The sequence below is a fragment of the Acomys russatus genome, chromosome 27 (genome assembly GCF_903995435.1).
Source record: "Acomys russatus chromosome 27, mAcoRus1.1, whole genome shotgun sequence".
NCBI lineage: Eukaryota > Metazoa > Chordata > Mammalia > Rodentia > Muridae > Acomys > Acomys russatus.
This window is the reverse complement of record NC_067163.1, coordinates 34,310,878-34,335,926: the sequence shown is the minus strand read 5'-3', so window position 1 is coordinate 34,335,926 and position 25,049 is coordinate 34,310,878. Positions and strand designations below refer to the sequence as shown.

The following is a 25,049-nucleotide window of genomic DNA, read 5'->3' as shown; positions in this document are numbered from 1 at the left end:
TATATTTTTTAATTGGTAGAATGGGGAGAGCTGTTCACTAAGACAGGCAGTGGAATTAAAAAGTCACACTTAATGATTATTTAGGAAATATTATTATTGGAGGAGGGCTATAACTTAAATTTTTAAATTCAATTTATATATTTTATGTAAAGAGGTCAGAAGAGAACATCAGGTCCCTTGGAACCAGGGTCACAGATGGTTATTAACCATCACTTGGGTGTTAGGAGTTGAGCCTGGGTCTTCTAGAGGAGTAACACGTGATCTTAGCCACTGAGCAATCTCCCTAGCACCAAGGGCTGTGTCTTTGCCTAATTTTTGACCTCTAAAATGTCAAGAGATTGTTTCTATAAATTGTGGAATCTTCATTGGAGGGAGTTGTTAAGTTCCCCTTGTTTGCTTTCCTCTACCCCATTGATGACAGCTGGCCTTCACACATCAGTCTGGATAGTTTATGATGGTGGTCCAGGACTTCCAGATTTTACTGTGTTACTATAACTTGCCTCCTTGTTATGCTGTTTTAATTGTTAGACAATTTTTCTATAGCTGTAGCTAAGGAATATTCTAGAATAAAAGTTCTTCTACAAAGGAAGAAGCCACCTCAGTAAAAAAGTGCTACCTTAATGTTTTCTGGGTTCTATAAGCTCTCCTCCTCTCACTAGGTGTCCTTCTGTTCTTTCTACTCCATCACTTAACTATCAACCAGCCTTCTCCAGGCTCAGCCACAGATGGAATTGTCCCCTTCAAATCGCAAGAATCTCTTTTCTACAACGTATACCCCTCTTCCTCCCAAGTTAAGATTACCAGAGAGTGCTTTATTAATGATTTTTAATTTTAATTTGTGTGTATTGGTGTCAGATCTTCTGGAATTGGAGTTACAGACAGTTGGGAGCTGCCATTGTGGGTGCCTGGAATTGAACCCGGGGCCCTCTAGGGGAGCAGCCAGGGCTCTTAACCACTGAACCATCTCTCCAGCCCCAAGAGAGAGTACTATTGGTCACCTTATGTTTTTCTTCTGTGATACATAGTTGTGACGTGAGAGCAGCCATGGGGAACATGGTTACAACTTACCGAGTGACCTGCCATGCTGCATGAGAAGGCTGGAGTTGAGTGAGGCTGGGAGGGAGTATGCAGATGGGGAAAATGGCCGCTGATAGTAGCTCACTGGACTCACCGCACCACCAGAGTTGCCGTTGATGGTTATCTGGCTCTGAGGAAAGCAACAAGGACCCATTATAGCGCATGGTTCCACTCCTTTAAATGACAACAAGGCTTCCTAGCTACAGGACAGTGAGCAGCTACAGGCTTTTATTTATTTTGAAAAATGATGTCAGAGGGACACAATTATCCTCCCCTCCACCCTGGTTTTCTCCATCCTTTCCTTTATTTCTCACTCTTTTATATTATCAGAGAGTACGGGGAGTGATTAGGAAAAGTGAGAGCAGCTATCCAGTGGGCACACCACTCTGTCAATGGAGGTGCCACCTACAGGCATCACTGCCAATGAATTCAGAGGACAACTAAGCTCTCATGGCCTGGTCTTAAGTAGTCACAGCTCCCTCACATCCCTCCGCACCACAGTGGATTTGAGATAAATGCTCTCTGACAGGACTGGAGGGAGGGCTGGTTCACAGACTCAGTCAGAAACGTCCTGTAATGAATCAATGTTTCCAAAACAAGGTGACTAACACAGAAGGCACGTGTTTGGATAAATGAGTCACAACATGACCTATTCTAGCAGTCCCACACCTGCGAAGATGGTACACCACTGCGAAGATGTTAAAACACTGGCTCCCCCTACTTCCACTTCACTTAGCATTCCGATTTCTCAATAAATTGAGCTGTTTGCCTTACATCTGAATATTTTCTATTTCTAATGCCACCTGAAGCTTCTCATTGACACAGTCATACACGCGGTGCTTTGGTAGTTGTTCAAGCATGCAACTTGGTATTGATGCATTCAGAGGATACGTGGCGTGACTGCATTGAATCAACCTAGTTCATAGAAGTTTTACTCAGGGCTATCTTTGCACAGCATACCACCAAGCATTATGCAAACTGAATAATGCATGCAAATACGATAAAACATTAGTAAAAATATTTAGTTAAAACAACATTCTAGACACATACACACAGACATAAGAGACTCACAGCTTACTAACTTGTCTACTTTTTGAAAAATAACAAAATACACTTTGATGACACAAGTGTGAAAGAGAGCAGGTAAGTGAGTGTACACCAATAGGACCTCACTTTAGGACTAGCATGCTTTCAAATGATTCAGAAGAAAGCTAATCTACCTAGTTCATATCATATGTTTCTTAAAATCAATAAATGTTAAATTATGAGGATTGTGTTCATCAAATGTTTCTGTTAGGTATTAGAAAAATTCTATTATAACCAGTCACATGTTGGGAATCTTATTAAAGATGAAGGTTTCTGCTACAGTTGACTACCCCTTAATCCAAATGCTTAGGGGAAGAAGTATTTCAGATTTCATATGTAATATATATATATATATATATATGGGTACTTTGTCTTCATGTATGTCTGCACACTAGAAGAGCGCATTGGATTCTGGAATAGGTGGTTGTGAGCCACTGTGTAGGTACTGGGAATTGAATGCAGGCCTCCATATTTGTTTGTTTTTAATCACAACTTGTCATAGGAAGTCAGGTGTGGAAATTTTAGCTTGCAATGTCATGTCAATAATTAAAATATTTCAAAAATTGAAACCTTTTGGAATTTGGGTATTTGGATTAGGGATAGCCAACCTGTATGTTATATACTTAGGAAATGTGCATTATTTTGTTGGCCTCAGTAGCACAAATTAGAGATGAAAGAATAATCATTCAAAGTTTAACGTTTCATAGAAAATTCATGGATAATAAGCTGATAATCGGGACTAGTTTCAGTTGCAGGCACCTCTGATGATATACAAAATTCTGCATAAGTGAGGGTCCAAAAGAGCCTAAACTATGGAAACCTTTTGCTGTTGTTGTTAAATGTCCTGATAAAATTTCTTGAAGTTGTTAAAAGGCATAAAAAGTTTTCCCCCCAACACAGTAGGACATGGAGAGACCCATATCCACTGAGTTCCTGAGGCTAGTGGCTGGTCATCTGTGGCCAGTGGTAGCATGTATAGGCGTACTATTTAAATATTGTGCAAATGAAAGAAAAAAAATTGTTGATGTAGGAATGAAAATAATGTATTCATAAACTTTAAAAATGGAATGGCTCAGCAAAGATATTTCAAAATAACCACAAGATAAATGTCTGTAAAATGAACTGAGATTGTTTGTGTTACTCACTCCTATATGACAGTAGGACACAGAGGGACCCACACCTGCTGAGTTCCTGAGGCTAGTGGATGCTCATCTGTGGCCAGTGGTTGGATTGGTCAAGTTATTCCTGGAAAAATTATCCAGCCACCCCGAACAACCGAAAAGAGGTATTTTAAAATTTTCTGTAGTTATGGAAGTTAAAAAAAATATGTCTTGTGGCATTTCTCTGTGCATACAAGTTAAAGTGTTATGTCTTGACAGTGTATAACAACTATGTAGCACAGATAAATTTTCTCTGTGACAGAACCTATGCTTATGATGGTAATAGTTTCAGAAAAGCTCTCTCTGCCTCTGCTTAAAGTTGTACATCCTTCAACAGAAGTCACAATCTCATTATCAGTGACAGACGATCTACATGATAAAAATTTACAGCATTTTAGGCATTCATTAACCGATGATTAGTAATCAATGAATGAAATTATAGGCATATTTCAATGACAGCATGTATATGAGAACCATTTATATATTGTATAAATGAAAGAAAAATTGTTGACATAGAAATGAAAAAATGTATTCATAAATTTAAAAAGTTGGATGGCTCAGGAAAATATATTTCCAAAAACAACCCCAGAGATGAGATATGATAAATATTGATTTACATTCAGAACTTTAGACTCACCGAGATAGGAAGATATTTTCTTCAAGGTTGCCAAGTACAAATAGCCAAAACACTATGACTGCAACATTAATATAATTCCTGATTTTTTGTGGTTCTTCTTGCTGCATGTAGTTTATTTTATATATGTGTAATAATATAAATGTATGTATAAAAAATTAAAAATTAAAAAAACAACCATAGGCCAAATTTCTGCAAGATGAACTGAGATTGTTTACATCTCTCACTCCTACATGACAGAAGTGTTCATCAGAGGTGGCTGCCATCAAAAGAATTGTAAGAACAATTAGTGCAGTTAGTGCTATGCAGTCAGATCACTCACTGGACAAAGACAGCACATAAACTATTAAACCTGGGTGCACAGTGGTGTGAGTCTTAGAGGAAGGCGTCCTGTTCCAGGCATTCATGGTAAGTTACAATACTGAAACACTTTGGACTTCATAGCACAAGCATAACAAACGATGAGAGTCTACTTATTTTACATTTCTGATGCAGTGCCTTATAAGTAAACCACTTTATAGCATTCATGCCGCAGAAAAACAGTCAATCAGGAGCCGAGCACTTTAGAGTAACCACAAACAGCCCCTAAGCGCAAGAAGGGAATATCAGCAGAAATGTGAGTACAGAGCGTGCTTAATGAGGATGGCGCCAACGGCTTTCCCTCACAGATGGTATAGACTCAGTTTGCTAATCAACACCTATGCAGATAAAAATGCTCAGCTACAAAACCAGATAGCAAAGAAGTGCAGTCCTTTAAAAAAATGGTGGAGTTAGAGGAAGGAAGAATAATTACAGAAGTGGCAGCAGGGGTTGCTAAGGTGATGCCATCTGTCACAGCAGATCTCTGACCCCAGGTGGGGGAAGGCATCTCAGAACAATCAGTAGAGTCAGAGTTTTCCAGTTGTAGCTCAGCCAGAATGGCTGTGGAGGACTCACTCTCAGAGTGGGAGGAGTACTCGCTCAGGGAAGGGTCAGACCAGAGAGAGCCTGCGGTGTGGCTCTGTATAAGGCTGTTAGGAGCTAGGACAGGACATTTACATAGACAAGCGGAGAGGCCCCAGGTCATCAGGTGGTGGTGACAGAGGGCTGGGGCCACTGCCTGGGGAAAAAGTGGGCTGGTGACCAGCAATCACAGATAGGCAGGAAGAAACAGCATCTGATGTGCTGTGTCTCTGCATCTGGGAAGCGTTTGCCTTCGACACATCAGCAGTTAAGTGCTGATTTTCAAGCTGAGTTTGAGGGGAAAAGAATACTGAGAGATAAAAAAAAATTATCCAAATTAGTAAGAATATCTGGCTTTCTGTGCAAACACTCCAAGGAAATGCATCCAGATAGATTAGGTGTCAAATACACAGTATGGGAAAAGCGTGCAAGTGGGAAGAATATTAATATGATGCATTTTGAATAAAGGCCTTTGTTCCTCTAAGACTGTAGTGCACATTTGGGTAAGGATGAGAAAGCCTTGACAGGATGGACCTTCCTCCTCAGAACTTTTTGGGTTTTGTCCTAGTGAGAATGAAATGATAAGTTGTCTGCTGCTTGGCAGATTAGTTTGTCTCTTAAGAACACTGCTAGACTCTAATTCTTCCTGTTGCCTGCCCACTGTCAGAATACTCCCCCAAGAGAAATCTATTTGTCTTATTTTTTTTCCCTGACTTACTGTTTAAGTTGACCAAGCTATAAACAATTACTTGCAAAAAGAATTCCTGCTCATTTTCTACTCACCAAATCTGTGCATTGCTTGTACTAGGAAATAAAACAAAATTGAAAATTTAAATAGGCTACACACACGTGTTAGCAGTGGTACTGATGTGCATAAGTAAAGGAAAACAAAAATCAGCCACTGAAAATGGTTAGAATGGACCCAGGTTAGTTAGAGCTACTGTTGGCATTGAGGCTTAAGAAAGGAGAAAGAAACTGAAGAGTGAATCAAAGGTTTAAGAATTCCAAAGCTACAAGTAACCCAAGAGTTTGAACACCAGGAAGGGACCAGTCAAGCATGGAGAGAAAAGATGCTCATCAAAAGTTTTACTGATGTCTGTCACATCCCCGACGTCAGATATGATTTGTCCCTTAATGAAGGGACAAATAAGGCAGAAGCGTTTTCCTCATCCGTTTTAACTTAGAGAACATTTTCTTTTCTTTTCTTTTTTTTCTTTTGTTGGGTGGAGTGTCTGAGGTATATAAGATGACTAAAAATATTATGGGATACTAGTACAAAGATAAGGAATGAACACGACCATATAAAGTCCTAGATACGGCCTAGTAAATATTTTAATGGCACCCATTGCTACTCAAGGTCAACCGTAATTTATAACGTAGCTGATGTCATGCAGACTGTTGGTCTTATTAAAGTCATATTTTTCTCTCACTTTTAATTAGATATTGAAAATGCACTAGTTTAAAAGGTTGGGTCGTAGATTACTTAGGAATTTGCTGGAAACTCTTGGTACTTAGAAAAATACACTAATTTATATATGCATAAAGTTTTACATAAACTCCAGGGCCTCATGGATACTCCCAAGTACATTCATAACTGAACAAAATTAAAAGAAATCCAAGGAGGGATTGGAAGACATAGCTTCTTGTGCTAGTTTTATTTAAGAAGCTTAATGATGTTGGTGTTTGAGCAGATCCATTTAAAACATGATTTTTAAAATTGTGTGCTTTGTAGGAGAAACTTTATATTTAGCTTGTAGGACTCTTAGCTACCTTGAATTTAAAAAAATGTAATAGAAATGTATGCCTCATATTAGTCATTGTTTACAATAGTAGATTTTGTTGGCGGCGATATATGATATGCAACTATAATAATTTTTATTTAACGCATTAAATGTTTGCCTTGGGTCTGAATGGAATTCAGTCTAAAGCGGTCTTTGGAAAATGCCAATAAAGTTGTTTAATAGAAAGCAGTTCCCCAGGACAGTTTCCATGTATCGGGAGGTTTCAGTTTTGCCTCTATGCTGTGACAATCAGTGCTATATAAGAGAAATCACAAAAAGTTCTTAAGTTGTTCATTCTGATGAGACAATTTTTCCTTTGAGAGTAGAAAGAGTTTGAAGCTGACTTGGTTATGTCTTTCAGCCTGACACATCAAAAGCTGAAGCAATGTTTTTTACCCTGGTCATGGCTTTTTTTGGGGCACTCTCAGACATGGGATGTTCTTCATATGTTATCATTCCAAAGAGAATGACCACAGAAAACAGTGTCACCTCCCATTCCTTCCTTCTCTGCCTCTGTGATGTTCATAATTTTCAGCCATTAAAGGTGTGTGCGCATGTATACAGGTAACATGAAATATACACCTCTTTATGAATCATACCACCCTTAAAATTTCTTTAGCTGAAATAATAAAATCCAACAGTTGGCCAGCCACAGATAGCTTTGAAAGACCATCCTGTAAGGATGTCGGTCAGGTGAAATTCTTTTACATGACCCTGACCTCCATGTTGATGAAATTTCCTTTAGACACAGCAGGAGAGAGAACCATCTGTTGTGAGACACTATTCCTGGGGAGACATGAACAAACCTCTAATCACCCCAAATAGAGAAACGATGACATATTCAAGTATGGATACCAAGTTAGTGAGCCAATGAGTTTTGTTAGGGTTACTTAAAGGAGCAGAAATGACTCCAAGACACCTGTATCACCAACAGCCCATCCTAGCATGGGCAACAACAGTTTAGGAAAGCTGGAAACGTGGAGCCTCCCTGCATGACCCAGAGGCAGCTCAACAGGTTGGCAAATGTCACTGGTCTGAGTGCCTCCCAGGCAGCTTGGCTGCTTTCTGTATCTTCTGGGTGGCCCAGCTGGTCTGAGAGTCTTCTTTGCAGCTTGGCTGTCTGAGCCCCTTCCAGGCAGCTTAGCTTGTTTGAGAGTGATACAGTAGTCTTACCGCTTATATAATCTTGGTGGGGAAGTGGGGAGGGCCTGGTTAATTTTAGGGACTTCTAAAGGCTCTTCTGGGTGTTTTATGTCCTGTATTAATGACTTAGTGAGATGGAAATGGCTGCAGAAAGATCAGTCAGATTGCTTTGTGTTTCCCTGCTTTCAGGGACCACGTGAAGTGAATTCAAATATGGCTCAATAATCACTCACTTTCTATGAGGCTAAGTTGCCGTTTACTTTCCCTAACTATCAAGGGAGGAACTAGACATATCAGCTTGCAAGCTGCCTGCTCTTCAGTGAGGAAGGGATTTCTTAATCCTTAACATAGCTACTACTTTAAGTTATTCAAAATAAGATTGAGCCTTTTGGTTGAAATGAATCAGATCCAGAACACTAGGAGAATGCATGGATGCCACAGGTGAAAGAAATCAAGGTTGAAGCTCTCTGGAGAATTAAGGATAGATAGGTGACTCAGCCATGGGGAAAGCTGTGATGGATGTAGGCACTGTAGACCTAAGTGCCTACAGCAGAAAGGCATCCAGAATGTTTAAACCTAGTGGGTCTTAAATAGCAGGAGCCTTGGCATGACAGTGACATCTGTCTTCTTTTATATCTGAGAAGCTGTCATATTCTCAGAACACTGCCAAAGATGGAGTGTAAGGTTGGTACTGAAAGGAAGACAGAGGCAGGAGAACCTACTGGCAGTGGATCTGTCGTGACATGGGTAAACTGTTTAATTTCCCTTGGACTCAGTTTCCTCCTATGTCAGTTACAAGTGCTAATGAAACACATCCCCTACAGTCTGGGGAGAGTGAGCTATAAAGAATAAAATCTACTTCACGGTGCGTGGTGTGCTGTCCGAGCTGCGTAGAAGGCATGGTAATGCTTTGCACAAAGCCAAAGCCAGGGCAGGGAAGGAAACAATGATTTAAAGTTGTTGGCTAGAGGGAGAAGAAAAGGCCATCTCTTCTGTTCCCTGGGAGAAACGTGTAGAATTTAAAGAAGGCAGATTATGACTCAACGTAAGATGTGCTTCTAATAATTAGACCCCAGAATTCCTCAAGCGCTACATTGCTGCTTTATAGACTAAGAGAGGGCCCATTATGCATATCTAGGAAAAGCCTTACTGCTCCTACAGTAGAATATAGAGTAGAGGAGATCTTATACGGTTTCTAAATTCATACTGTTCTCTTCTCATGCTAGAATGTTCAGTTATTTAACACACACACACATACACACACACACACACACACACACACACCTGGAAATTTGCAAAAGACTTGTTCAACTACAAATGCAACAAACCCCCAAAGACCTTTGTACCCACAAAAATCCCATTGATTGGCCATACAATGGAAGACATCGAAAGTCTGGGATGGCTGCGGTGGGAGTGGTGCAGAAAGTGTGCTCTGGAATTCTGTGTTCCATCATCTAATGTGGCTGTTAGCACACATTTGTGCACTACAGTGTATCTTAGGATTTCCATTGCAGTGATAAAACACAATAGCCAAAAGCAACTCAAGAGGGAAAGGTTTATTCCATCTTACAGCTTATAGTTAGTCCATCATCCAGAGAAGTCAGGACAAGAATTCCAGACTGGAATTTGAGGCAAAGGCTGATGCTTAGGGCATAGACAAGAGCCACTTAATAGCTTGCTCTTCCTGGTTTGCTCAATTTGCTTTCTTATAGCAACCCAAGGTGGCACCACCCACAGTGAGCAAGTCTTTTTCCATATCAACCATTAGTCAAGAAAATGCACCATGGGCTTGACCACAAGCCAATCTGGTGGGGCCATTTTCTCAAATTGAGGTTTTCTCTTCCAAAGTGACTGTAGCTCATGTCAACTTAACATAAAACTAGGCATTATGCTCTGCCTTCCTTAGTTCTTTTTTTTTGTTTTTGTTTTTTTGTTTTTTTGTTTTTTTTTGCCTTCCTTAGTTCTTACATATTGATCTCATGGAGCAAAATAAAAGAGTTTTCTCTCTCTTCTACATGTCACCAAGAGAGATTTGTCCTTGAATTCTCAGCATCTGTGCAGTAGCAGTTGTAGAAGTGATGCTCTCACCAGTGATTGGTTATGTTACCCCACACTGGAAGGGCCAAGTTTATCCTTCAGAAGCAAAGGGCACAGCACTTACAGACACCATGGAAAGCCTCGGTGTGACTGTTTGCCACCTTTCCTAAGCATTTGGCTTACATTTGTATTCATCGAACACAAACAATAATGATATTTTTAGCAATAAGAAATTCATTCACACAAAAGGGCAACATACCTCATTTGTGGTATTTCTATACACACACGGTAGGAAATATTATGTAAAGCATACAGTTTATAAAACCATATGTCCAACTTATCAGATATAGGGAATAACCCTAACCGTAGCCTGTCATTGTCTTTTTGCACTAATTGGCAGCTTTAAACATATATAAAAACGAAACTCCTAAAATACTAAAATTTGCTTTTTATTTCTTAAAATAATTTGTTTATTGAATCTATTAATTTCTTGGGAGATCAGTTTATAAATATAACTATATATAAAAACTACACACACACACACACACATACACACACACACACACACACACACACACACACACACACACACACACACACACACACACATATATATATATATCCTGGTTCATAGAGTATAGCTTACAGCCCTTGACATTTACTATGTCTTCCTGCCAGAATTTGGAATGTAAAACCATTGTGACAGACCATTAGACAGCAAATGAAACAAAAAAAAAGTATACCATAATGAGAAGGGCATGAAAATGAAATGTCCATTGGTGGAAGACTAGATAAAGAAAATATAATATATATCATAATGGACTATTCTTTTGTATTAAAAAAAAAAAAAGAAAACAATGCTGTACCCATGTAACTTGAAATGGATAATCCAGAGGATATTATGTAAGTGAAACAAGCCAGTCACAGAAGAAAACCAAATGCTTCATGATTCTAATTCCATGAGGTACCTGAAACAGTCAAAACAGAGGCAGACAGGAGAGGGAGGTGCTAGGACCAGGGCAAGCAGGAGCTGAGCTGCTGTCTGGGGTGCGAAGTTTCATTCAGGCAAGACAAACTCATTCTAGGAAGTTTCTATATGACATTATGGCGAGAGTTAATAGTCACATATGGATGCTTAAGATTGTAAAGAAAGGCCTGGGGGAGACGGCTCAACTGATAAAGAGCTTGCTATGTAAAAACCAAGAGCTGAGTTGGGATTTTCCGAACCCAAATTAAAAAGCCCAGCATTTAGGAGGTAAAGATAGGGGATTTCTGTAGGAAGCTGGTATCTAGGCTAGCAAGAGTTAGCAAGCTGCGGGCTCATAAGAGACTGTGCCTCAACAAATAAAGTGGTGAATTATCAGAAGGACACCCAACACACGTCAACATATATACGTATATGCATGCATGCATGCCACCTACATGAACTGCAAAAATACTGTGACGAGGGTAGACCTCATACGTTCTTGGCAAAATTAAAAGAAAAACCGCAACAATTTATGCCACCTTTTGAAAAGGTGTTATAAGACAGTACAATATATTAGAAAATGCTATTAATTTGATGAAATAAACTTTCATTCTTCTGTGAAAAAATTATTGGTTGAAAGCACCAATTTACTTTCCCAAGCTGCTACATAGCATCAAAAATATTATTTTAAAATAATGACAGCTTCTGCGTGGGGAATTACTGTGTAGAAGGTGGTATGCCAAAGCCCCCATATATATTATCCTCCCTGCCGAGACACTCTCTAAGATGAATGTTGTTATTAACCCCATATTATGGATGGAGAAGCTGAAGTTAAGGGAGGCACATAATAACACCTTGAAAGAAGCCATGGTCTAATTGGTTTCCTCCCTGTCTATCCCTCTAAGAGAGCCTCCCTCTCCCCCTCCTCTGTGGCATTCTTTCAGCTCTCATCTTACTTGTTCTGTGAACAATATCTGAAGTTACTTTCCCTACCCTCTCATGATTTTTTTTTCTTTCCTTTCGGTATGCCAAAATACTCTCTTTTGGAGATGCTAATTTCAGTCTGCTGGACTGGCTCTTCCTTTGAATGTAGAGATTTATACAAGCTCAGTTCCTGGGATCTTTCCATCCTCCATCCATATTGATTTCACTGTCTATTGGCCACAAAAAGCCTCTGTAAGATGATCTTTTTTTTTTTTATTTCCAACCAGGACCTTTCTCCTGAGTCCAAAAATCCTCTTATCCCACACTCTACCACTCCTCATGGCTGTCTAGAGACATGTTCCCACTGACACCAGTGACTTTTAAAAACATTAAAAAAAAATTTATTCACTTTACTTCCCGACACTGGTGACTTTTTGCTAAGCCTGCACTCTCTTGGTCTCAGTTAATGGCACAAGCCCCCCTTCTTAGCTGGGATCAAGCTTGACTGTTCTCTTTCTCTCATATCTGCCCTGCAATCTGCCAGGAAGCTCTGTTTTGCTCCCCTTTCAAAATCATATTCCTCTCCAGGCTTTACTGTCTTTCCTGGTCCGGGCTACCGCAACAGCTTTCTGGCTTACTTGCTTGTTTTTCTCCCACAATCAAGACGCTGGAATGATTTGGTTAGACTGCAAGTTGAACCATTATAGTGGTAGCCTCAAAATCTTCTAAGGATGCCCATTTTTATAAGCCCAAGGGAAAAATCTTTACAGTCCTTTGCAAGGACTTCTGTCTTGTTACCTCTGACTTAACTTCCTGTAACTCCACGCCTTACTTATTTCTCCTTTCCCTCCTGCTCTGGCTTCATAGATTTTTATTCTACTGATTACTTTGCCTAGAATATTTTTTTCTCTTTTCTAAGTTGTTTCATCTTTTGGGTGGGTTTTATCTGGCTATCCTGTTTAAAACGGCATACGCTCCCCACACCACAGTTTAACATGGTATAATTTCCACAATCGCTTCTCTCATGCATGATAAATTTACTTGTTTCATTATTTAAAATTTGCACAGCAGACATTAAGCATCAAAAGTTGAAAATAGGGCTTTGAGAACAGAACCTAGACATATCAAGAAATCAATAAATGTTTGCTGAATGAATAAAAGTGATGAGGTCTTAAATCTTAACTTTGAAGTCACGCCACTGTTTCTAGCCAGTCTGGATTGTGACAAAAATCATTGAAAAGGAAAGTAGCAAAGCTGCATTTTCAAACATTAGAAAATTGTTTTGAAGATCCATATTAGGTTGGGTGAAGCCAGTAGTTAGGGATGTTCTTAGTGACTTTGCCCCTCCTTACCCGAGTGACATGTCACGGGTCACAGATAAAACTACTGTTGGTGTTGGAACAGTCCTACTTTAGAGAACCTTGCTCCTGTAGAGCTTCCTGGCTCCCAAAGCCCCAGCTAGACATATCTGCCCTTTTCCATGTACCACGGCCTCACTACTCCTTGTCATCAGTGAGCGGCCATGCTAGTTCTGCTGGGCAATATAGAAGGAACTGACTTTGGGGCCTTAGTTGCCTTGTCTGTAAACTGCAGACAGTAATAATACCACCTGTGACAATGAAAATATTAATATAAACGTGTTAGAATAATGGCTGCACATGGTTAAATCTCTTTATTGATTAGTTGCTATTATTGTAATTGTCACAATTAAAAAAAAAATTTCATCTGGGCTCTCAGGCTGAGCATGGTAGTGTACATCTATAACCCCAGCACTCAGAGGGTAGGGACAAGAGGATGGTGAGTTCAAGGCCACCCTGGCATGCACAAAAAAGAAGATAACTTACAATTGTACTATGGAACAAACTTCATATGAAATTAATAGTATGGAGGGAACATTGTAAAAGAGTTTTAACTGCCCCCCCCCATCTTTTTAATTATCTACACTATGGGCCGGTGTGTGTGTGGGGGGGAACCTTGGTGTCAGTCATATTATCTGTTATACATTTTTAAGCTGTAGAAAAATTTTATCTTCAAAGATATGTTTGTGTGGTCTCCAATAGCTCAGATACCAGAGAACCTACACAGGCATGCAGTGTCTACGGCCCTGCTGCTGCTGCTGCCACCAGGGTCCCCTCTCTCCTAGTCTCTTGTCTTGACACTTCCTATGAATGAAGAAGTAATCACTATCCCCGAGTCTATTTCAAACTCACAGAGAGGTCGTTATGGATGTTTCCTTACACAGCCAACAACAAAGCCTGGAGGAAAACTGTCTGGTTTATCTTTAACGCTTACGTGGTCGATGCTGTTTCACAATGTGGTGTAGCTGAGGGAAGAATGGCTTTCCCTCAGACAGAGATGGTCAGAGTCACTGGAACGGTACCATGATAGAATTTTACATATGTGAAAATAATAGCCCCCCCCACAAAGCCTAGGTGATAAAATTTGATTAGTCATGCTTTCTGAAATGACAGACTGATCAAATTTTAGTAAAAATTAAGGCGGCTTACAAAATAATAAGTAGTGCTTGAAACAAAGAGAAAGGATATTATGATTGAGAATTATCTTAAGAGATGCTGTACATTTAAGTAAGGACCTGGCTTCCAAAGGTCTGACATGAAAATTAGATCTTTGGTACCTGCAACCACGTTCAGGATGGACGTGGTTTACAGTGTCTTAAGTAACATTCTCTGTGTGCATGTATTTAAATAAAAAGACGCAAAGAAATTAACTGAGTTTAGCCAGTAAGGATTGAAATAGTTTCTTTCTCCTTTCCCTTCCTGCTTAGAAACTAATAAAGCATTAGGTTAAATACAAAGCTCAAACTCAAGGAGTTAGGATCCCTGCGATTGGTGCCCACAGAAGAGACTGGCAAGTGTGATGTACCGCTGGGGACTGACAGGTTGCGGCATCGGCAGACGCTTGTCTATCTTGCTGAAGAGGCATCTTTGCAGTCTCTGGAGGAAGCTCAGGTAACTGCCTGTGGCTTTTAAGATCGATTCCTGAATGGGGAGCTATCTGAATGGAAAGAGATGCTGTGTGTGTCGTAGGCCCTGGGTTAGGGGTTGGTGAGAAAGACCTTTTCAGAAATGATGGAACATCTGTGGGTTGGGAAAACTGTGGTGCATTCAAAGGGAAACTGCTCCCTGCGTCCTGGCTATGGGTTAGTTTCAAGGTAGAAATTCTTCGTGTTTGAGAATCTTGCATGTAGTCTTCTTGTAGAAATGGTGTGTCGATGCCTCCAGGTGGTGCAGGACCAGAGCTGGAGGTTGCTGGTAGTGGATTGGTGATTTTCTGTGTGTATGACACAGTTGTGTTGGATTCTTCAGAATACACTATTGTCTGGTTAGAATCTTCACTAGAATGCACAGTTCCCTGGAGAGGTTTAAGGTTAGAAAAGTCCTCGGTGCAACATGGAGTTTGTGTGTTAGTTACCGATGAGTCTAAAATGTCACCCTTTGTTTGACAGGTTATCAAGGCCCTACAAAAGCTCTCGTTGCTGGCTGGTGGGAAGGGTGCCTGGATGGCCAAAAAGTGTTCAGAAAGAGAAATGATACAGAAGGAAAAACAGAAAGTCCAAGTTAGTCATGAGAGGCACATTGTCAAACCTGCCCTGAAGAAATGCACACATCCTATGCCGGGAGCAGGCTAGACGTTTGAACTACCGTGTTCGGTCCTATGAGAGTATTTTTCTATCTTATTACTTCTCGCAGGTTGGAAAGGACACATTACTTTAGGACACATTACAAAGATATTGCTTCCACCCATAGTTTTAGAGATTATGCTAAAAGCAAACATAGCCTATCTTGTCCTATTTTTAGACCGGGGCGGGGCGGGGCGAGGGGCGGGGTCTATGGTTCATTTAGTCACACGGCTTGTAGAACACCCTGCGCGCACAGTTTTACTAACATGTCAGAAGCTCAGTGTTTGTCTGACTCGTATTCACTCAACTCACAATGTCCCGCTGACTCTCAGGCCCTGAAATCCAAACCATCAGCTGCCAGAGCTTCAATAATTAGACTTTATCTCGAACACTACGCTAGAAGCTGGCCTCCTTTTAGAAGCTTAACCAGAGGAGAATAAAGACGAACAGTGACAACAACAAAAACTTACCTACTCTGAGCTTACGACTCACGCCGTATGCTGTACATGCTAGCACGACAAGCAAAGCAAACAGAAAAGGCAGAAGCATCTTAAAGCTAGGATGCTGGGAACGAGGTCCCCCAGGGGAGGAGAGAACAAAGGTCTAGGAACTAGATGATACCCAGCAAGCCCTGGGCCATATTACCTGGGTTGGTGATTTTTTGTCTTGCAGGTTTGGTCGAACGCTTCTAAAACCTTTTGCTGCAAGAGAGGAAGATGTGGCATCTCCGTTCAGTGTCTCTGGATTTCGATCATGGTAAGATCTCCAAGCTTTTATTAAGGGAAAACAAATTGGACACAGAAATATCTACGTTCACTTGCATTTTTTTTTTTTGAGTGTTAGAAAATTGATTTTTTTTCCCCCTAAAATCAAAGTGGTCTTGGTAGAATTATGATTTAATAGGCATAGCGCTGTATGAAATTTAAGTTTAACAGGAATTCAATGATGTAGATGATGTAGCTATGGATGTGTAAAAAGAAAAATGTCCTTGGAACAAGCATGGTAACTATTCACGACATTTTTTTTTTTTTTTTTTTTTGTACCTGAATCTGGAGACTGAGAATCACGCCCTGAAAGAAAAACAATGTTGAAATTAATGCCAGTGTGAAACAAACCAACACTCCTGGAAAAATACTTGACAGTGAACCACATACATGCATTGTTTTTGCCGACATTATCTCAGTCCTAAGCCGGGGTACGTTAAGTGTGATAATGAGAGGCTTGTGCACCATTTTAATGTCAACAGGCCTATCACTTGTTAAGTGTCTACAATCTATAACGGGAACACATATCAAACACTAATTTTCAGCCCTGATAATACTGCAGCCATGTAATTTAAAGCTTATCGTGGCCCACGATGGATATATGAATTCTGAACATGGAATTAAAGGACTGAAAAGAATCTGGTTAGCAAACAATGAACGCTTTTTAGAAACATTGAAGTGGGGCCACCAGGTCTGTAGCCGGCTAGAGCTCACCTGGAACTGATCATGCTTAACTTCTACTCTAGATAGTGACTAAAGTTTCAATAGCTTGCTTTTTTTTTTTTTTTTTTTTTTTTTTTTTTTTTTTACTTTTACAAAAGGCAGATGTATCTTCTGTACAAGGTAATATTTTCATATTGTTCTCTAGAATTTAAATTTTCTCACTGTCCCTTCAAAGTCTTTGTTTATTCAAACATGGAAGCTGTTACAATATGTTCCGTTGCCTTTTGGTTCATAAGCTGTGGAAAATAAATCATGGTAAATACATTGCTTTTGGTACAAAACCAGTTTGTTTAGCCACATACTAATGGCCAACTCTCTCAGAACTGTACATTCAAGAACCTCCTATATGGCCATCTGAGGGAATCAATTTGTACTGTTTGGGTCTACTGGACCCCAAAAGGCTTGGTCTTGGAAAGGATCACAGGAGTCCTTTAATCTCATTGCTGTCCAGTCCTAGATTCCTTCCACATGTCCCTGGGATCATTAATAACTTGTTACTGGTCATGACTCTGTTTTCTTCCCAAATGCTTCAGGAATATAATTTAAAAATATATACATATATGTTTGGCATGATCATTGGCAGGTTGAAGGGGAAAAGTTTATTTTTAATTTTTTTTTTAGATAAAATATTTAAGATGGATTCCCTCCCCCCCCATCCCCACCCCCCTGCAATCAAGGGAAGCAAAATAAATGTGAACAAGCTCAGAGTTGCCTGCAACAACTCCAGCACAGGTGAGTTATAGAAGAAGAACGTTCACACTCACCATATATGATCATAAATTGGAATTTAAAAATGAGGTATAATCTAGTAAGCTGGTAAAAATAACTTTGTGGAGTTACTCATGATGTATTTACTGAGTTCTACACCCAGAGTTTAATGGCGCCTGAAGTTCACCATTTTATTCAGTTAAAAGACCAAGGCATCTATCTCTACAGAGGAAACCAATGCAGTTTAGTAGTGCGCATCCACCTTTAGAATTCTGCTTTGGCGCCACTTAAGGAAAGAGATTAATTGACAACTACAGTACTGCTCACTGTACTGTGGAGAAAGATCAAATCAGGGGCTTGAGGTAGAGCAGTGCACGGAGAAGCAGCATTGATAACATTGTTGTGTATTGTAATTGTTTGCTTGAGAATGGGAAGTTTATTTATTTATATTTACTTATTTATTTATTTTTATCAAGACAGAGTTTCTCTGTGTAGCTTTGGCTGTCCTGGACTCACTTTGTGGACCAGGCTGGCCTCGAACTCACAGCCATCCGCCTGCCTCTGCCTCCCGAGTGCTGGGATTAAAGGCATGCGTGACCACTAAGAATGGGAAGTTTAATTTACTCTTGGTTTGTTTGATAAGACTAAACTAGAAAAAAAAAAACCATGAAATATGTGCTGGCGGTGCAGAGTAGGAGCCATGCTTGTGGTGGTGCCAGGGATGTGGATGAGGGCTGGGAGGCAGGGAATTCTGAGCTCATTTGAAAACCCTTGGAATGCACAGCCTCTGGCTGATAGGGTCTAGATGGCCAGCTCTGTTTCCTCACAATAGTGACCCCATTATGGGGTTACAGAGCCCCAAGAAACATTGAGTGGGAGAAACAGAGGACAGTGTACCTCTGTTTACCTCTGGTAAACTCTATGGACAGGCCCACGAATGAAACGTCAAGATGAGGCCATGTTTTAATAAAGCTTGAGTCAATGGTTTTAGCATACAGTTCAATGAATAATTAATTCTCTAGTGATGCTGAAAACATATATTTCCTGTCATGTAAGTTCTTGTATAAAAGTTGCTACACAATGATCCTAGCCATAAAGGACCCTGATTTTATTTTTCTTTTAAATGTGATTAAAATTGCTTTGAAGACTTTATGTGTCAATATATGCAAAAGAAGTATTCCTTTAAAGTTAAACCTTAAATTCAGGGGACTGCTAAAAAACTGTATTTCTAGTGACATAAACTAGGCAGGAGATAATAATTGCTCACAGTTCTGAAGGAGATTTCGTCAACCAACAAAGCAACTTTCCTTCCTTCCTTCCTTTCCCTTGGGTACAAGAAATTTAAACCAAAAGCCTGGTACATGCGAGCTAAGCATTTCACCACTCAGCCACACGCATCTCTCACTCCAATTTTATTATGTGAAAATTTTGAGACAGAATGCCAGATCTGCCTTAAACTTGCTAGATGGTCCCAGGCAGCCTTGAACTCTAAGTAGCTGGGGTCATAGGTTGATGCCCTCAGGACTGGCTCAGCTTATTTTTCTATTTTTGACTGTGAAACATTTAGTCTTTCCCCAACAAGTTGGATGGTATGGTATTTTGCTCATAGTACAGTTTTGACTCTATCAAATGTGATCTCTAGTTCAATCGGATGCTCTCTGTTGTAGGCTATTTTTCTAAGTAACAACAAATAGGAATTGTTACCATGATGAGTGACTCTCTATCTAGCATGTACATCAGTGATCACATCTGAGGTTTTACTTGGTTGAAATGTCAAGGAAATTCCTGGATCAGGCATTCCAATTATATGAGGTACCTACCCGTTGTTTATTTTACTTCTCATCATATTCTCTTATATTGAGTGCATCCAGGTAAGTATGTCTATAGCTTTTATAATACCTTTTGATATTCATACATGCATGAAGAAACACATTCAGAGTGGTTTTCAGACACAAATAAGATCATATTACATTCATTAAAATAAATTTTTTTTTTTTTTGGTAAAGAAAGATAATTAGACTCCTGATTTGACATTTGGACTTGGACCTTGAAAACTATTTGTGAGTTGGGGAAGAAGGTGGGGGTCACCTTTAAAAGCATGGTTTTTAGTTTTTTTCTTTAATGAAGCTGAGTACGGCATCCTTTGTACCAGCAGACCACTAAGCATGTGTTTACAGAAGACTGAAACACACAGAGAGAACTAAAATTAGAGACTCCATCACTTCGTATAAACAAACCCAAGGAAACCCTAGACTTCAACCAAGTTAACCAATTAACTAACCAGCTACCAAGAGGCGTTGGCTACGCCCATAAGGGCTTAGGGACAGAGTGGACTCTAGTAGCTTTCCCACTGCTGCAGACTCTCCAGATGAACTTTGTGCCTCAGGTGTAGGTAAGTCAACAGAGACATTTAGTAAGAAGGGAACTACCTCAGTGGATACTGTAACATCATACCCTCATTTTTATCTGTGGGTTCATGTTAACCTAAATTGATCAAGATTTGGATATGATCTCAAGTATGGATTTAGATAGATGTAAGCAGGTCTGTTTGAAATCTTTTTTTGGGGGGAGGGGAATCAAATTAATAAAGATCCACTTTAATCAAGTCTCTTTTTCTAAGCCTAAATTCTCAAAGGAACACATGATATCATAATAACATGTCAAAGGAATACATGACATTGTAATAACATGTCATGTTACTTCAGTTTATGAGATAAGAAAAACCTAAATAGTTATTAACATTTGCAGTTAACATATTTTTGGCAAGTGACTGATGTTTTTCATTATATTTTTAAATGTTTGTTTTTAACAAGGTATCGGTTTCCTTTGGCTTCTTATTTTTAGAACAAAGCTAGAAAGGATAGAAGCTATTCTTGGGATTAGAAAAAAAAAAATAAGGTTGAGTGGGGGACTTGAAAGGCATGTGAAGCCTTTGTACACATTCCAACACAATGATTCTAGAAAGAGAGGTGAGGCGAAGCCACTCAAGTGTGACACTGTGAGTTAGTGATGTTATACCTGCAGCCAATAGGTTTGGAGAACTTTGAACTCTCTTCACAGATGTTAACGTAACAGACATGGCGGCACGTTTGCGAGCACACCCACCGCTATCTGGAAGCAAAAAAATGATATAGCAGAGGCCAAGGCAACAGAGAAAGCACATGCAATGTCATGCATTTTAAGTGAGATGTGTCAGACATCCATGAGAAAGATGAACAGTTGAGCATTAGTAATCATGAAATACATCTGCAAATCCCATTCCCACCCCCAAACTAAAAGAGATGAAGTGAGGCAAAAGTGAAAAACCAGGGGACTGCTCAGAGATAGACAGCAATGCCTTGAAATGAAACAAAAGGTTTGCTATTTAATGTCTGACATTTGTTGTTTAATGAAATCCCAGACACAGAGCTTAATTTTGTTCACACCTCGTGTATTTCACACACACTAAGTCTAGAGAGAGCATAGCTAGCTTTCGGAGTTAATGAATTATCTGTCTTTCAGCCTAAAGTGCCATGCTATAACATACATTCATCTAAACAATTTAGAGTTACTCTATTTACTCTTGATTCCCAACCATAATCAGGAATGAGTTACCTTGATTGAACACTTCTTGAAGTAATATTTTTTTCAGCTGACATATACTTCATATACACAGGTCATTATGCAATTTCAGTTATTCTAGTTTAAATCAAGAACAGCACTGATATACACAGTATTAACATGAGCATTTTTTAAAAAACGCATTGTTCTTAGGCTTTTGAATTCTAGGTATGGCATAATCTGTACGCATGCTAAGGAAATCAAAATCTGAAGTGAGACAAGTGCAAATGCACCAGCCATTTTCTATGCTATGGGAGGCTGAGACTTCTAAATTTGGAAGACAAGACTGCAAGATTGAAAGGTTAGAGTTCTATTTCTGAATAGATTCTGATTCTGCTCCCACATTCTTTGGTAATATAGCGTGTGCAATAAGTAGTTTTCCATCTTTTCCCTGCTCCTCAAATCAAAACAACCTCAATTCTCTTTTTGAGAGTGAACTTACAAAAGAACAAATCACATAACTAACAACATGAGAATATAATTGTGAGTGTAGTTATTGCATCTTGATACATACTTTCCTTAATCTTTATTCCATGGGGATAATAAAGTCTATTAATTAAATGTAAGCAAGTAAAGATTAGTAAATATAATTGGAATTATGAGCAATTACTGGTAAAAGTCATAAGGAGTGAGGTCAATGGACCACAAAATTGGTGTAACTTTTCTAACGTATAATTGGAATATAATATGAATAAATTATAATAATAAAATTGAAAATTCTAACTTAAAATTATAATTTTTAATGCAGAAACCATCAAACAGGAAACCTGCTTTGAAACATGAAATGAAAATAAGGTAAATGAATTTTAAAAAAGTATAGCTGGGAATCAAAAGGGAAAGACACAAACTGTAGAAAATTACAATGGACGTACCTTCAACAGAACACCAATAGCTATTGTGAGTTTGCTAAAATCCTATGAGATACACGTGTCTGGGAAAATGTACATAATACCAGTGGACATAACATAGCATCTAATCACCACTGGCTACTCTAAAAAGACTGCGTAGTCAAGGATGGTGAAAGTAAAAAATGATGTCACTCCTAGAAGGATTTTATTTTCTGATTCTTTTAAGTCTTAAGTGTTTGCGAATGAATAGAGATGAAAATATTATGTCTCAGAATGAGAAGAGCCAGGGGCATGGTAGAAGCACAGCATATCCAAATTGTGTGCTGAGATGCCCTGCGCCATCTTCATCAATCTATAAGGCTGTTGGAGAATACTGAAAAAAAAAAATGAGAAAACAGCAGGACACTGAAGGAAATATTAGATTGAAGTAGTTTCGAGTTTTGATATTATAGGTTATTTTATGTTTATTTTGATCACATTGTATTTCTAGGAGTTAGATTGTGGGTGGTTGCTGTGTTAAAAAGCAAGTGCTGTGTGAAAGTCATTTAGGATCGGTGAACAACAGTAGTTATGCACAATTTCATTTCATGGCCCGAGAAGTCTCGGGTGCAAGGCAGGCACACACACACCACTATTAAGTAGTTGTGGTCCACATTGAAAGTAAATCGCTACTTTTCTTTCAATTCACATGCATTATTTTGTCAAATGATTTTTAAATTGTCAGGTCATAGATACTTATTATATTGTTTGACCTAAACAGGACATAGATACTTATTATATTGTTTGTGCCAAACTGTTTAATAAATAGAATTTTTAGATACTTCTTTGGGCTTAGAAGCACCATGAAAAAAACTGCTCAGACATTGTCACCACGAGACAAAGAAACAGGGGAATCTTCAGGCCAAGTGAATGTTGACTTTGTGCTAATACTTCTTAAAGAGTTGAGTTTTAAAAATTGAGGGTTTTTTTGGAAACTGGTAAAAATGACAAAGCACTGGAAATTAATATTCTGTTTCTACTTATCTGCAAATATTTAAGTTATTCTTTGACGATGTTCCTAAGGACTCAAGATGAGGTTGCTGTCTGTGACATGTGGCTCACCCTAAAGCAGTCTACGCTGGCCTCACTCTCATAGTCATCCCACCCATGAACTGCAGCCTCCCGCTGAGCTTTAAGATGCCTGCTTCCTGTTTCCACAGCTAGAAAACACTTACATGGCTAAGTCTTTGGATCACTAAATTATCTTTCTGTCTTTTAATGACTGTGAATTCTCTTGCATTAGAAAGTAATGGGTCACAAGTGCTATGAGTGGAGATAGGACATAGTTTAGACATACTAAAGTGAAACTCATTCTCTTTGGATAGTTTGTTATGTATTTGATTAAAAACAAAGATTATATATAAAAGAAAATTTAGACTGTAGTGTCTGGCAAATGGCCTTTTTTTTTTTTTTTTTTTTGCCTGTATGTGACATATATGGGTGTATGTGTGAACTGTCCATGTGGTGCACACAACTATGTGTATGTTCCTAGAGGCCAGAGGTCAATGTTAAGGGGACCCCATTTCTCTCTCCAACATATGTATTTTTTTTAGACAGGATCTCTCACTGTGCTTGGATCCTGGCCAGAGCACCCTAGGATCCTCCTCTCTGTCTCCTAGAACTGGCACTGTGGTTATTTGCTTCCATACACAGATTTTTGACTGGGGTTTGAACTCAGATGTCCATGCCTATGCAGCAAGCATTTTACTCAACTGGATCACTATCCCAGACGTGGCATATAGAGTTTTAAGAAACTAGATAGCATTAATAATGATAAAGAAGGAACAATTGATTCCTGACTAACAAAGTTGGCTCACCTTAATATTGTTAATACAGTGACAATAATTTCAGTTTCCTAAAGCAAGATGTGCCTATCTATCTTCTACCTAAGTGTCACATAGATATTTGTCACCTTTTTTTTTTTTTAAAGTAGCATGTTTTTATAGTAACATTGTAACATTACTTTGGAGTTTTAAACAAAGTGTTTTAGTTTATTGCCAAATTTACATGTGTCCGTAGGCAACTTAATTTTACGCACACAGGTGCTGACATGTGCCAATCTAAAGTCAAGATCACTCCTTACAAAAGGAAGCTGGATGTACAGGTTTCCATTTATGTCCTTCAGCAGCGGCTTGGTTCAGATCCCAGAGAGTTGAACAACTTTCCAATTTCTCTGTTCCTACTTTATTATTACTTTGCAATTATAGGATTGGGAAGACCAACTGTTGAATATATTGTATATAAGCACAGTATGCTAAGCTCTCATACTAGGTTATGATAAATAGGAAAATCCTATTTTGATAAGCCGTGTGGGACTTTAAATCTTCAAAGGAGCTACCTCTAAGCAGTGAGTAAACCTCACTTTTTCATGGGGACAGTCTGTCAGAGTAGCTTTACAGTCACACAACATGGCTCATTAGAGTCCATTTTACATTGTATGTGCAAAGTGAAATAAGACTCATCATTAGGCAGAGGAGACTGAAGGAAGAAAACCCATCTCCAACTGTAAAACTGCCTCTGCCTGGCTCTCTGTGAAGGCAGTCACTTCTCTCTCCAACAGCCTGTGCTACCCCTTGCTCTAAGCATCTATTTACATGTGGACTCCACCCTTAGGGGCCAGCTGACAAGACACACTGTTCTCTGGGGCCAGTTTGAGCAGGTTTTAGCTAAGAGGATGCCACAGGGAGGTGGACCTGGCACATGTCTCCACACTTGATCTAGGGATTAAATGCTGGCCCCTACCAGCCAGTTGTTAATCCTTCTTCTAGACACTTTGACATAAGGAGCTTGGTGAGAAAGAACGCCCTGGGATTCCTTTCTGCTCTGTTATGGGGGTAGCTGGATAAAACAACTTTTTAGCCCCCAGCCATGTCACCATCACAGGACTTCATTGAGGGTCATTTTCTTTAATCACATGTGGGTATACTGTGTACGAGACTTTTGAGACAACGAGGGTGAAGGTGAAATTATGAGCCA

General features: G+C 39.3%; 1 protein-coding gene across 1 annotated transcript in view; it reads right to left on the bottom strand.

Annotated features, from left to right (window-relative positions):
- The window catches only part of Sorbs2 (sorbin and SH3 domain containing 2), a 128,215-nt gene that overhangs the window by 63,353 nt on the left and 39,813 nt on the right, over window positions 1-25,049 (bottom strand). The window contains 5 exon segments of the mRNA XM_051169926.1: window positions 1,069-1,207; window positions 14,635-15,267; window positions 16,037-16,092; window positions 16,435-16,461; window positions 20,605-20,697. Coding sequence (XP_051025883.1) covers window positions 1,069-1,207; window positions 14,635-15,267; window positions 16,037-16,092; window positions 16,435-16,461; window positions 20,605-20,697 — 948 coding nt within the window.